At 36.0% G+C, this 14062-nt stretch overlaps 1 protein-coding gene across 2 annotated transcripts in view; it reads right to left on the bottom strand.

Moving 5' to 3' along the window:
• Positions 1–1775: 1775 nt before the first annotated feature.
• Positions 1776–14062, bottom strand: part of LOC129272142 (A disintegrin and metalloproteinase with thrombospondin motifs 6-like) — a 58696-nt gene continuing 46409 nt past the window's right edge. For both annotated transcript variants that reach the window (XM_064106365.1, XM_064106366.1), the window contains exons 5-7: positions 6713–6942; positions 2948–3031; positions 1776–1961 (exon numbers count right to left, since the gene is read on the bottom strand). In XM_064106365.1, coding sequence (XP_063962435.1) covers positions 1791–1961; positions 2948–3031; positions 6713–6942 — 485 coding nt within the window. In that variant the 3' untranslated portion in view covers positions 1776–1790. The remainder of the gene's footprint in view (positions 1962–2947; positions 3032–6712; positions 6943–14062) is intronic.

Raw genomic sequence — 14062 nt, 5'->3', positions numbered from 1 at the left:
ACTGCTGTCAGTGTTGTTATTGAATATGACCATCGTCGATGCGATGAGCGCCTCCAGCTCCCCCTTCGGTCTGGTCTCTCCCGGGGTCTCTCCCAAAATCCATTCACTGGTGGGGACACCATCGTTGCTTATGAACGCTATTCGCATGTATAAAGTTGACTTACGCACGTGTTTGTTTTGACCAAGGCGGAAGTGGAACGCGAATTGCATTATGGACTGACGTCATGAATAAATTACCCCGAGTCCAATCTCGAGTGTGTCTGCACCGACGAATTAGCGGGATAATTCGCAAAATAGCGCGCTATTTTGCAAATAAACCCGAGTTGACTTGGGATTGCAATCTCGAGATTAATCCTACGAACTAGCGCGATAATAGCGTCTGCACCGCCAACTATCTCGAGATTTTTCAGATCGGGTTAGTTTGCCGGATCAGAAATAGCGCGCTAATTTGAAACTTCGGGATGGTGCAGACGGCCCTACTGAGGAAAAGAATGCCCTTACCCATTCTGGCATGGGTATTGGGTTTAACCCACTAGAGACTGTTTGATTATGCTTTGACATAGGAGTCCCATCATGCCGGCTCATTCTCCAATGTGTTAAGCAAATTGATAGGTTCATGATATTTGACTTGGCAACAAGTCATTCCGAACAATACATATTCAAAGAAAAAATAATCTGAAACTAATTTTTTCCCTTCAATCATTCATTGCTTTATATACCACTGGTAGTATCTTCAGTACACAAACTGCTTTACGATAAAGTCTGGCAAGCCCTACAGTCACATGACAGAAGTTGTATTGAACATCCTAAAGTTGAAAGTTTGCACTGCAGAAAATGGTTAAAACTAACAAAACTGTAATTTGTCAAGCATTTCATCCAAGAGAGTCACATGGAAAGTGAATTATTTAGACAAAGGTCCATATTCTGAACTCGAGTGTATATTAAACCCTGGTTTAAAGTTGTGGTTTAACTATGGAGAGCCAATTGGAGCACAAATCCCTAACAGTACACATTTAATATATTAACTCATATGACACCCAAATTGTTCAAAATTGTCTGGGAATGATAAATTTTTCTTCATTATGAAAGCAAAAGGAAACAAAATATAAAACATAAGAAATATACAATATAAACAGAATTTTTGAACTTTTGGCTCCCCATAATTTTAGCACAGAGTTAGACCGTGCTGGTCTAAGTTAAACCTGACTTCAGATAATAACACAAGAATTAGAAGGAAAAAAATGGAATTTGGATCAAAATCACCAAATGCAAATCAGCAAGCACCGAACAATCAGTGCTAATTTTATGGGTTAACTTATGCTCCAAGACTTCTTTCCGATCTAAATTTATGCTCATTGATACTCAATTATGTATGTAATCTGTAAAAGAAAAAGCTGCCACTCTTGGGGAGAAATGAAATATTAACAAATAGTGAATGGGAACATAAACAGTTAAACTTAATTGTAAGGTTAGATACAGAGATTCCAAGTTCTAAGACAAGTGAGGCTTGAGATTTTAGGCAATGAACTGTCACTCAGTGTGAGATGAACAGACATTGTGTATACTATGTATGATAGGCTGAGATACAGGTGTGAGAAAGAGACTGGGGAAGAGGAGTCCAGAAAAGCAGGACTCTCATGCCCAAGGCGTAAGTATTGGCATGTCTCTAATTATAAGACTTTTGTTTCAGGTCTGAAGTGTATATGATTGCTTAATTTAAAACGAAATAGGCTCTATATAATCTGTAAGAGAGCAAATGGATATTCTTGGCACAGGCGAAGTAAAGCAAATCAATGAAAAGGCACATACCTTGTTATAAGCACAGCATTATCATGGTTAGGAAACACCAGCATGTCGTTGGAGATGTTCATGTTGTGATTAGGTGTTGGATTCATGGCATGCTGCCACTCGCAGAAGCTTTGTAACGATTTACCAGCAAGATGACTCAAGCTAAGGTTTCTCTGTAATGAAACGTGGAAAGGAAACATCACTGTAAACAAAATTTTGATGTCCTTGTCATCATCATTGTGATGGGCAATAGCGCAAAGTATCAAATCATAACAGAATATATATCATATGATAAACACACTTGATCCAACTAAGACCACAAACTCATAATTGCAAAGTATATTTGTTCATGTTTATTTTGAACATTTGTCAAGGGATTTCATCCATTATTGATCTAAATATTGCAATTTGGACATTATTTTAAAGATAGATTGTATTGAATGTTTTTTAAAAAAGAAAGAAATATCAGTCCCAGGGCAGAATTAGTTTGCTGTTGTATGTAAAATCAATTAAAAGTGATACAACAGTACAAATATACAATGATGCAAGACTTTAACAACATTAAACAGGTAAGACAGAAAACCAACTGCAGGGACTCAGTTTTATAATTATGAGGGGAGCAATAAAAAGCTCTCCTAAAATGTTTAAGGGGAGCATTAGGGGAGCAGTCCGGAGCACTACAAAAAGTTCTTCTTTGACATACAAGGGGAGCTCTCTTATCCGATTTCAGAATGGATGGAGGAACGTACACTAAGTTACAACCCACAACCAAAGGAGACAAACAATCAGATATAGATTCTTCCAAGTGTCTTTATGGCTTACAATATAATCGTGTGTTATTTACAAAACCTTGACAGAGAATTAGTTTTTCAAGGTTGACTCTTAACAGTTTGATAATTGACTGACACTCTTGTTAAGCAATTGCTGAGGCGAGTGATAAATCGCTCTACCAAAAATGGATTAAGGAGAGCGGTAGCGAGTGATCACTCTCACTCTCCTTAAAACTGAGTCCCTGCAACTGTATACCACAATGAACTGTAGATAAGAGCATTCACCTTCACTGGGCATTGGGTATAAATTCATCATAATTGGCATTTGGCAATATTACAAACTTGATCTTTGCTAGCTACATAGTTCCTCAAATTGGCAACCACCTTACCTGATCTTGTGTAAGGAGTAGCATCCTGGTGACGACAACATTGATAGCATTCTCTATGCTCCCATCATGGTAGAGATTCGCCACCTGACCTCAACAAAATCATACAATAATACAATTATAAAATTATGATCCTAGTCCAATGATTGGCTGAAATGTATCACATGATCAGTCATTTATTTAAGCTAACACGAATATCTGCTAGTGACTGGTTTATCAGAGAAAATAATCAACATTATCATCTTTTTAAACATATAAAGCATTGCTCGGGCATTAGAATACACTTGTAACATATTCATTACCTTTGCCCTTGGCTATGTCTAGTGCATTTTAGAACAGTTCCAAACAGATGTGTATAATTCTCACTAATGCCCTCGATGATGTGTATAATTATATATTGCTAGATCATTATTTCAATCATGCAATACTTGAAGTTCTTATCCAGTTATCCTAAATATAGATTCTAAAGCATAATCAATACTTAACTTGCACTTTCTCGGAATATTCATTTCTTTCATCTTGAAAGCACAATTGCATTTCCTATCCATCAACATCACACAAACAATATTTGAAGGAATAAGGTACAGATCTAGGAAGATCCAAAATGATCTTCCTCCCAACATTGTGTGGAGGAATGCTAAAACATTATTTCATCTGTGAAAAGTCAACCTAGATTTATGACAGCTTGCCAAGCAGACATGTTAATGATCACTGGTTGATAGAAGATCTCCAGACAGACTCCTTAATCTCCACAAAGTTTATCCTGGACTCCATCCAGATGTCACACACTCTCTCCGCTTCAAAGGTTTTCAAGCCGCCCCGAAAACCTATCCACAATAATGGGATACATTACTCCAGCATGGTCGGTTGGTACCGTATGTTGAAGAGGGAATAGACATCTTAATATTCATGTTACCTTTCTGGCCTCTCATTATACATTTCAAGTGTTTCAATGTTTTGAATGTTGCAAACAAATCATCTAGGCCGAAGCAATTTAATGTTGTTTTTTCTACATATCATAGCCATTCTTCTGTTTCATTGAAATCTTGAATCCCTCCTCGTGTATTCCTCTTTCTCCTGAGTCCTGTCCTTCTTTACTCCCATCCTCCTCCTACCTTTCTTCCTATCTCTCTCCCTCTCTCTCTATCTTGCTTCCCTCTCTTGGCCCCCTCCCTCTTGCTCATTCCTACCCCCTTTTTTTTCCTGCCCACCATCAATTCCCTCTGATCTACCATCTCCTTGGCTCTTCCCCCACCCCTTACATCTTTTCACACTCTTCTCCATCGCCCTAGTCCCTATGTTCCCATCTTGCCCCTCTCACACATTCTCCATCCTTTGTGCACCTCCTCCCTTTCTACCCCCTTGCTGTCGCATCTCGCTCATCTACTTCTCATATTGGAGTACACATCGGCCAGAGCAGAGGCCTGTGATTGACCCACTAGAAGTTAAATTGTAACGCAGATGAAATGAAGTGATGACACTGACATATATCTAGGATAATTGAAGTAGGCATGAGGTATGATGTGACAGGTTCACTTACACTATCAAAACCCCTTCCAAACTTAGACCAGATTTCTTATGTAGTATACATGCAATAGTCTGATTGTAAACTGCACCATGCGGTACAAGTTCTGAGCAATTTCAAGGGCAGAACAAAAATAACAACCAATATGAAATATAAAATGGGAATCATGTTAAAGTGACAAATTATATACCTACGGTGCATTTAAGGAGTAAAAAAATAATTGAAATTATTTTCAAATGATAAGTTTGAGAAAACCAGACTAAAACCAAAGCAAAACAAGTATTAATCTGAAATAAGGGTATTTTTGTTTAATTGGTATAAACTTTAGTTCCACATTGTATGCCTTTATTAGGCGCATCTTGCAACTAGTTTAGGGGGCAAAACTGAAAAAGAAACATATGGAAATACATTAGGGTAAGAATTTCACCAATCAGTAACATTATTGGGGGTAATTTAGAATTTTTGTGGACCTTCATGTGTACGGTATCATAGTTAATTGCCCCAGTCCCACCCATAAGCAAAACTAAAACTAAACCTCTCTTTCATGCATTTCATATCCACAGAGATACTGCCGACTGTTGAAGCAGGTAAACTTTCTCTGCCCTGGTTTGTCCCTCAGATTTCCCCACCCACTCCCCTTCCTCTCGCTCCTTCCTTTGCTAAAAAAATAACCTAAGAAAAATAGCAACTTGCTGCATACTAACTTACTGCATAGTATTACACGCTTAAGCAGCTGTAATGGGAGTGCTTAACTAAAATTAGACATGAATGTACCAAATAGGAATAACTCATGATTGTAACTCCCCAAAAAAACAAATGAAATGAAATAAATAAATAAAAGGATACAGTTTGATAACATGACAACATATGATTATTAACAGCCCATATTCCTCAATTTACATGTTTCATCATATATTGTCTCTCTATTTCTTCTAAGTTTCCTTTTTACTGATCATACTTGACTTTGCTTATTCTAGCAGCAAAATGACTTTGCTACAGCCATTCCATTTTAAAAATGAAATGGCTGTAGCAAAGTCATTGATGGACTTACAAATATTTGTTGGTGATCTTGATATTGTAGACCCCATATATTTCTACTAACAATATGAAATAATTATTTGTTTGAAATGCCAGAAAATCCAAATATCAGTGTAACAAATGTGAAAAAACAAGTTTATTCAAAACAGCTTTTCAGATGTCATATATTCACAAGTTAGTCATTGGTCTTTCAGTTGATGCCCACAATCAAAGAATTTATTATTATTTTAATGGGGTTGTAATTTTTTTGTAGAAAAAAGGGCTCCAAATAGTACCCAGGTTCAGTATATCTGTTTGATAGTGTCTTCCATGTTAATTAAAAAGACCTTGCAAATCAAACTTAATAAGATCCATCCATCCTTATCAATCCAGAACCCATCAACACCTTCCATAGATCTAGGTGTCAAAATGAATAAGTGGGACTATAGTATGACCTCCACTCTATCACATGTCATACACCCTATCCTACTCAAGCCCGAATCCCCAACTCAACATGGCAGTTATGTCTTCCTCTCATTTCAGCAGCATCTCAAAGTCGGCAATCACTGCCACAAACAGGAGGGAAGGGGCATGATTTCACACTCCTGATAAGTCTTAATCTCTTATTTGTCTATCTGGGTCCTCATTACATAAAGCTCAGAAGTTAATTGTAGAGCTGATTGCTACGACTGATTGCACTGATTATTGCGTATGATCAATCATAAAGATCACCTGCATAATCAAATGCTAAGCTTTATGTTACAAGATCCCTGATGTCTTTTACATTTCATCCTCATTTCAGCTTGGGGGTCATCATAATTACTGTCTTTCGGCAATCGTGGGGTTAATTAAGCCAAATTTGACTATTCATAAGTGACTTTAAAAACAAAGATAGCAGAGCGAGTGAGAGAGAAAGAAATACCACAGTCCTGTATCACCCAAATAGGCAGTTGGCAGAAGCATTGAAGTCTATGAATGAGAAAATAGGATTTGGTACCCCTCCCGATTACATAAATTATTGTGTCATAAAAGTTGGGAAACTTATTCAAAACCACGGCCATGTAACATAAAGGTTAGCAATGGAGTGCAAATATGAAAGAACAACTTTGATTGGTTCCTTGCCGGTATTCAAAATAAATGCATATGCACCAATGTCTGATTTGGATTGGCCTGCCAATTAGCAATTCATTGCAAACCTTTGTGACATAGCCGACGTGGTGACTTACAATGTTCATGAGAGTGAGGAGGTAGGATTCGATGCTGGTCTCCCCATGGTAACCCATCATCATCTTGTCAGCGACCACCAGGGTTTCAACGTTCCTTTCGGTGCTCAGACTGCTCACCCGTTTCCTCCGGTAGTGGGCCAGATATTCAGGATCCTGAAGCTTCTTCTCAACATCTTTCGCTAGAGAGAAATCACTGACTGATTGCCACCACTCCTGCTTCTCCTCACGTTCTGGAAGATAATTTTTTTTTCCAAATACAAATACTTGAGTGCATAAGAGTCAATGACATAAAGGGTAAAAGATAAACTACGGGTAACTTAGACTTAAGAGAAATTAAACTTTGACAAAGTACTAACACGTTTTGCATTATCTGGTCTTAAAAGATTGCTTCGACTTTGAATACTTGACTTATGGAAGGTCCACTCCTGCAAGTTAACCTACAATCAAACATGTACATATATTTTGCAATTTAAATAATATAGTGCCTTTCCACCGTAACTAGGCCTAAAGCACTAAACGATGGAAAACGAGAAAGAGTAAATATGCTCTCCAAGTGCTTACAATATTGAATAATTGGATCTGCTCCTCCACTGCATGTAATGCAATATTTGATAAAGAGTATAATTATGGCGAATTACTGTAAGATAAGCTCCAATAATAGCTAAACTCTTTATTATTCATATCAATTCATAAACTAATTCATCATGCATTCCACCAGATTAATTGGGCAAGTTAGGAATGTTTGAAACAATTAATGCTTACATAAATAAAAGCAGCTGAAGTTCTTAACCAAAATTTTTGTTAAGTCTTGACCAATTTTGAAAACATTCGACGCTAAAAGAAACATAATTTAATAAATCCACACACATAAATTTAGACTCCATGGTCAATTTTATTTTAGCTTTGTATATACATGTAGCCTAAATGCTTGAGAGTTCATACAAAATGTCAATCCCATATTTTCCCCGTCACTTCATATTGAAGGAAAAAGGCGCAATCTGAAGACTTCCCTGTAAGAATGAATGAAGACTCGCACACAACTGGAGAGAAATCGTACCATGTTAATAGGTTCCTAGTGTATAGAACCGGCTATTTCCTATCAATTAAGTTGGCTACTTTGCAATTTACAGACACACATCTTCACATCACTCCCTTAATGAGATAGAGCAACAGGTGAAGTGGAATCTACATCCCCGGAAACGACTTACAGGAACCATGGACCTATGCAGGAACCTAATCCATGATAGCATGCATGGAGGAACCCGCATGGAGGAACCCGCATGGAGGAACTAGCATGGAGGAATAGAGGGCATCAGACTCTACATCAAACTTGAGAATTTACCTCTTCCAACATTATCCTTCCATATTTTGATTTGTTTCCTCTCTTCTCTTCCCTTTCAAATCTATTTTTTAACTGTCCCACCTCACTATATATTAATCTACTGAAGATGAGAAGAAATTAATTTGTGCTTTGTTTCACTTAACCAAAGTAAAAACTCTTTACTGTCTTCTATTCTCACTCTATACATGTCATTCCACCCATCTCTTCCCTATATAGCCAGTATTTCTTATGCATAATAATCTTTTTTTCTTTCTCTCTCCCTTCTCTTTCAAAATATTTCATATCTTTCATTCATCATATTATGTTGTCTGCAGTATCAAGGTTTCTCAGTCTTATCTATCTACCCACTACAAGGTCTAGTTTCATAAGGCAGGTTACTCAAGATAGTGCTTATATCAAATTGGTCACCCATGTTGTGAAATAGTCTTTCTCATCTTTCTAACCTATTGAATACAGAATTTGTCATTTCCATAGGCTTTGTATAGAGGCAATCCGTTTTCAGTCGTCAACAGGTTAAGACCATGAAAGGGGGGATTTACATTCACAAAAGTATATGTATATACAAAGGGTTTACATAGTAGTATGCTCCAAAGTAAAGTGTAAAGTGTAAAGTGGTAGCAAAGTTCTCCATACTCACAAGGCATAAATTCCATTCAGGCAAGGCGGGTTATGAATGAGCGGAATGTTTTCATATCTACATATCAGTTTAACAGCTGCAATAACTATCCAATGTCAATGCTTCCTAACCCATATATCCTACCATAGCCCCAGAACCACACAGCTTAGCAACTGATCTTTTTGCTGATTTTCAATGATTGATTATTCACATTAACCAATGCAATCAGTCCCATAATCAATCGCTAAGCTTTATCTTACAGGCCTAGGCTGCCTGGTAACATCATTCAGGTACATACCATCCTATATCTGATGACAATCACAGATATATCCAAGCAATATATAAATTATCATAAATCTAATTCTAAAAGTGGTATTTGCAACAGCATCCTTAATGTTCTTAATCATTTTCAAAATTGGATTTCTGTCTTATTAATGCTCTCTTATTGGACTTTACTGATTGACAGGGTAGGCCTATTGATGATCATGATGAACTAGATAATATTAACTACGAGGAATCCATCTATTTGAAATGTTTAATCCTCATCAATTGGAATTTCATCTTGGTATAACACCATCAAGCAAAATTGCTAAATCAGAATGACCCATTTCATCTTGCAATGAATAGAAAGCAATAAAATATTTCCACCTTTCAATTCAGATTGATTAATTGAATACGACTGTCAGATATCAATGATTACTTTCTGGGTTTGTCACACCTGAATGGCACAGACACTTCAAACCAAATTGCCCAGACATTACAAAAACATGGAAAGTATGTGACAAGCCACTGGGGAAAACTCAAGCATTCAAGAAAGATCACTTCCCCATGGGCTATCGCTGTCAAGACTTCATCAGCAGAAGAAACAAGAGAAATATCAAAGATTGTTGTTTGGTCGCCGACAATGATGTCAGGTGAACGTCAAAGCCGAGGTCATGCAGGGAAGGGGAAGCTGAAACAGAGGTGGAAATGATGTATTAAAGATGATTCCCCAACTACTCACAAGTGTATCCTCTTAGATTTTCTATTCTTCCTTGAGGGAATAATTGGGATAGGAGTCTCCTTTTGTCATCCATGGTCAAATCAATTTTAGTGCTTTTGTGATCTGATCATAAAGATCAATCCTCAAATAAATCATGAAATAAAAGTATTACAAATACCATTTCAATATGCTACTTGCTTTTTTAGTGCTAAGAGAAAAATGTGCAGGTTTATAAGTTAGACAAAATATTATTTTGGAGTTTTACCACTTTGTTTTCATTTCTAAGACAAAGGCCTACTTTCAATGCATTAGTAGGGTTTCAAATATTTTAAACAAAACTGATTCAGAGTTTAATAATTTATCAGTGAAAATCATAAGTTCTTTCGAGAACCAATCCCACATAACAACCTCTTGATTAAAATAGATTCATTAGACCTACAGTTTATCTCATCTGTGTGTAGGCCTATCATATAGAACTAGCATTTTGCCTCTTGATTTTCATTTTATGAGAGCCTAGTCTAGACTAGGAGTAAATAAACAGAAAGTTGTAGTTGGCACAGGTCAATATGTCATAAGAAATTCCAGTATAATCTTGAAAAGGTTCTCACAGCTTCTTTGACAGAGATCTGGGTGAGCAAATTTCTGCCCTATTAATCTAAAAGTCCCCCAAGTCAACACATAGCATTAATTCAACATGAACAGCAGTTCTGCTTCTTAATAGGTGAAGTTCAACTCATATCTCTTATGTACGCCAAAATGTAAGGTTGCTCTTCACGATATTGAAAGTTCTTTGCCTGGCAGGAGAAAAAATAAACCTGACCCCCTCCCCCTCAAGTCTCTAAACATTCCGGAGTTAGTCCCCTTTTCAGCTTGTAAAAATATTTGGCAAAGCCATACACAATCTGCCTATTCAGCAGCAAAGAATATCACATGTTAGAAAAGTTGTAGTACTAAAAATTGTCTTACATTTATAAAAGAGAAGAGAACACTACTTCATCATTGGTTTTCCACATTTTTAACAACTGCTCCTGTTATTCTAGATAAAAACCATTTCAAGTTCATATTGCTATCTTTCAAAGAGTGGTGGGTGGTTCGAGTGTGTGGGAGGGGTGAAGATAAGGACGGCTCAATTCCAAATTTAGGCTCAAGCTTATCATCAATACTGGGATATCAAATCTTTTTAGACAAATGCTTATAATGTATAGTGTGAAAACATTTCTTTGTTTTAGGACTTGAAAGATATAAATAAGGTTTTCTTATCAATCATAATTTTATTGTAAAACTATAAGCTCCCTCTAATTATTAAAGGTTTAATTCATGTTTTAGATCTTCATGTGTAAAGTATCCTGTCACCACAAAACATGAACCTTTGTTACTCCCTCACCGGACTTTGAAACAGAGGGTCGTGAGTTCAAATCCCTGCCATGGCATAGTTTCCTTCAGCAAGGAATTCATCCACAGTGTGCTGCACACGACCCACGTGAGGTAAATGGGTACCAGCATGAAGTAATTCCTCAAAAAGCTGTGTGTACCTGAATAGGTAGCCTAGCTTAGCCGGGATAATAAAAGCAGGGCCCACTGGGAGAACAGTTTTCAGAACTGAAGTGGCTACCCTGGGTAAATATACCGTTATTATTATTATTACATCATTAGGTCAGTGCTAATACCAACAACAATTTTTTTATATCATTCTTTGGTCTGATTAAGTTTCATGAATGTCATTACTTTTGTTATTTTGATCATATTCACAATTGTACTGCGCTTTTAAAGAGATTTGATATAAATTAGAATTAAATTTAAAAATGATAAGAAACAATTTCTTTTTCTCATTAATGTCACAGTGTCAGTCTTAAAACGAAAAAAAAACCTGATGCTGGACTCACTACAAAACATTATTTTCAATAACAATACCATCAGTAGGGTTACAACTAATATAAGTCACTCTTATTGGTGTGAGTGGGGCTGTTCCCTTCTGATGACCACAAGATTGACCCACAGCAATCAACATCAACTTACCAATCAATTAATATCACTTAAACTTGTGCTTGCAACAGGTGCATGGAGCCATTCCCATTCCCACCGGTCAACCCGACTAATTTGAACCATTGATTTAAGCTTCCGTCTAATAGGGGCGCAACGTACCAGAAAATAAGTGTCTTGACTCTTGAGGTACATGTAGATCCTACTTAATTTTGGGAAGCAAAATGAGCATTTTGAAATGCTCATGAATGATTTTTTTGGTATTAAATGCTGTTCATGGGTGTTCATGGTAAAAAGAAAAAAAATCCCAGTAAATTTAAAAAGCACGATGGAAGGAGTTGAGAAAACTGAAATTGTGAAATATTGTCACATTGAGTGAGTATTTACCATAACACACAATTGAAGAAGAAAATAATACATTCTAAATGAATATGTTTTATATGTGTCTGTGTGCAAGTTTGAAATGTTCAAATGAAAATTCAAAATTATCACACTTAATTTGAGTGAAAAATGAACATGATTTAATCATCACTCAATGTATATGCTACTCCATATATTTCACAATTTTGGTAAGACCAGAATTTCATAAACTTATGGCATATTTTCTTTTTTTTTTCATCTAGGGCCTACTCTATTGGTCTGTGCTATCAGGAAGTATAGGAAACATTTTGCTCTTGTTTTGTCACAAAATTTTCAGCCAGAGTAATTTGATCTCCAACTGAATGTATCACACTTAATATCTGTGGGAGAGCTGAGAATATTTTCATTCATCTGTCTAAATAATAAATATTTCATTTGGATACATCAACATCTTCCCAAGATCAACATGCTATACATACTCAAATGAATGAAGGATTTCCCATGGTTTGGCCTTGGAAGAATTGCATACCATCATATGTTTATTCTTCAATATATCATACCCAATATTATTACTTTTCATCCAAGGGTTATTTCCTCATAAATGCAGACCTATATGAACATAAAAGCTGATAGATTTTACTTTATAAGAATTTTACATGTGCAATGTGCTCCAAATATTTTTTTTTCAAATTATTCTTGCACAATTTCATGAAAAAGTACGAGTGACTAATCATAATCCACAATTATAGTGATGATTCTATAAATATGCAGTACTCAGACGAGCAGCTAGCATTAAATTTTTTTTTTCATTTCATAAGTCTTGTCATTATTTTTAATGATTTTTCTCAAAACTGTCATTTATGTTTCTCTCATTTCCCCCTGCTGATTTTATAAAAAAAAACAATTTGACACCTGTGTAGACATTCCTATGGTTTTCCCTACTTTAAGGTCAAGTCCACCCCAGAAAAGTTGATATCAATAAATAAAGAAAATCAAACTAGCATAATGCTGAAAATTTCATCAAAATTGGATGTGAATAAACATGTAAATGAGACAGTCAATGATGTCCCTCACTCACTATTTCTATTGTTTTTTGGTTTGGATTATACAATATCTCATTTTTCACAGATTTGACAATAAGGACCAACTTGACTGAACCATATAGTATTACACAATGCTAATTCAACATGTTCAGGGAGGAATAAATTGTTGTTTCACTTGACAATGAGGAGAAAATTAGAATATTTCATTATTCACATAATAAAATACCAAAAAATAGTGAGTGGATGATGCCATCAGTCTCCTCATTTGCATACTGACCAGGATGTGCATATAACTGTTTTGTGAAATTAAGCGAAACTTTGAAATGTCATAACTTTCTCATTTTATATCTGATTTTGATGAAATTTTCAGTGTTATGCTTGTTGGTTTTATCTCTTTTTCTTCACATCAACTTTTTGTAGGGGTGGACTTGTCCTTTAACAAATGTAATAGTGTAGGGGAACACATCACACATTTCACTTTGCTCTATCTTGACACCTGTCATAAACTCCCATTTTAATACAGAAACTTTACATGAAAGGGGTATACATTACAGAACTGAACAGCACTGAGTTTACAAAGCAACTAAACATCAAGGTTGAATCCTTGGATAATATTACTCGGTGAGTAAAGCCCAAGAACTTGGTCTTGAAATCCAGCATGAGTGACCTGCGTGTCAAAGGTCATGATCCTGTTATCCAAGGCTTAGCATGAACACCTGCGGAATTCAATTTCCAAAGAACAAATATTCATGTTCTATTTCTTGCTCCCGTTGTTTTTGAAGTACTACTGCACATGTTTGAGATCTATCAAGTTTTTGTCATTAATCGCATGAATAAATACCCTTTACACAAACAATACAATTAATATGTTCTGATTGGATATTCCAAAAGAAAAAAAAAGAGGTATATTTTTGCTCAACATTATTTACACTGCTATTTTCATTACAATTGTAGTTTCTTTCCCTTTTCAAAAAACAAGTCTAGGAAATGCGAAAAAACAAGTGATATGCCTATAATAATAACCTTG

Source organism: Lytechinus pictus, chromosome 11 (genome assembly GCF_037042905.1).
Source record: "Lytechinus pictus isolate F3 Inbred chromosome 11, Lp3.0, whole genome shotgun sequence".
NCBI classification, from domain to species: Eukaryota; Metazoa; Echinodermata; class Echinoidea; order Temnopleuroida; family Toxopneustidae; genus Lytechinus; species Lytechinus pictus.
The sequence above is the reverse complement of the archived record's forward strand: the minus strand, read 5'-3'. Positions and strand labels throughout refer to the sequence as shown.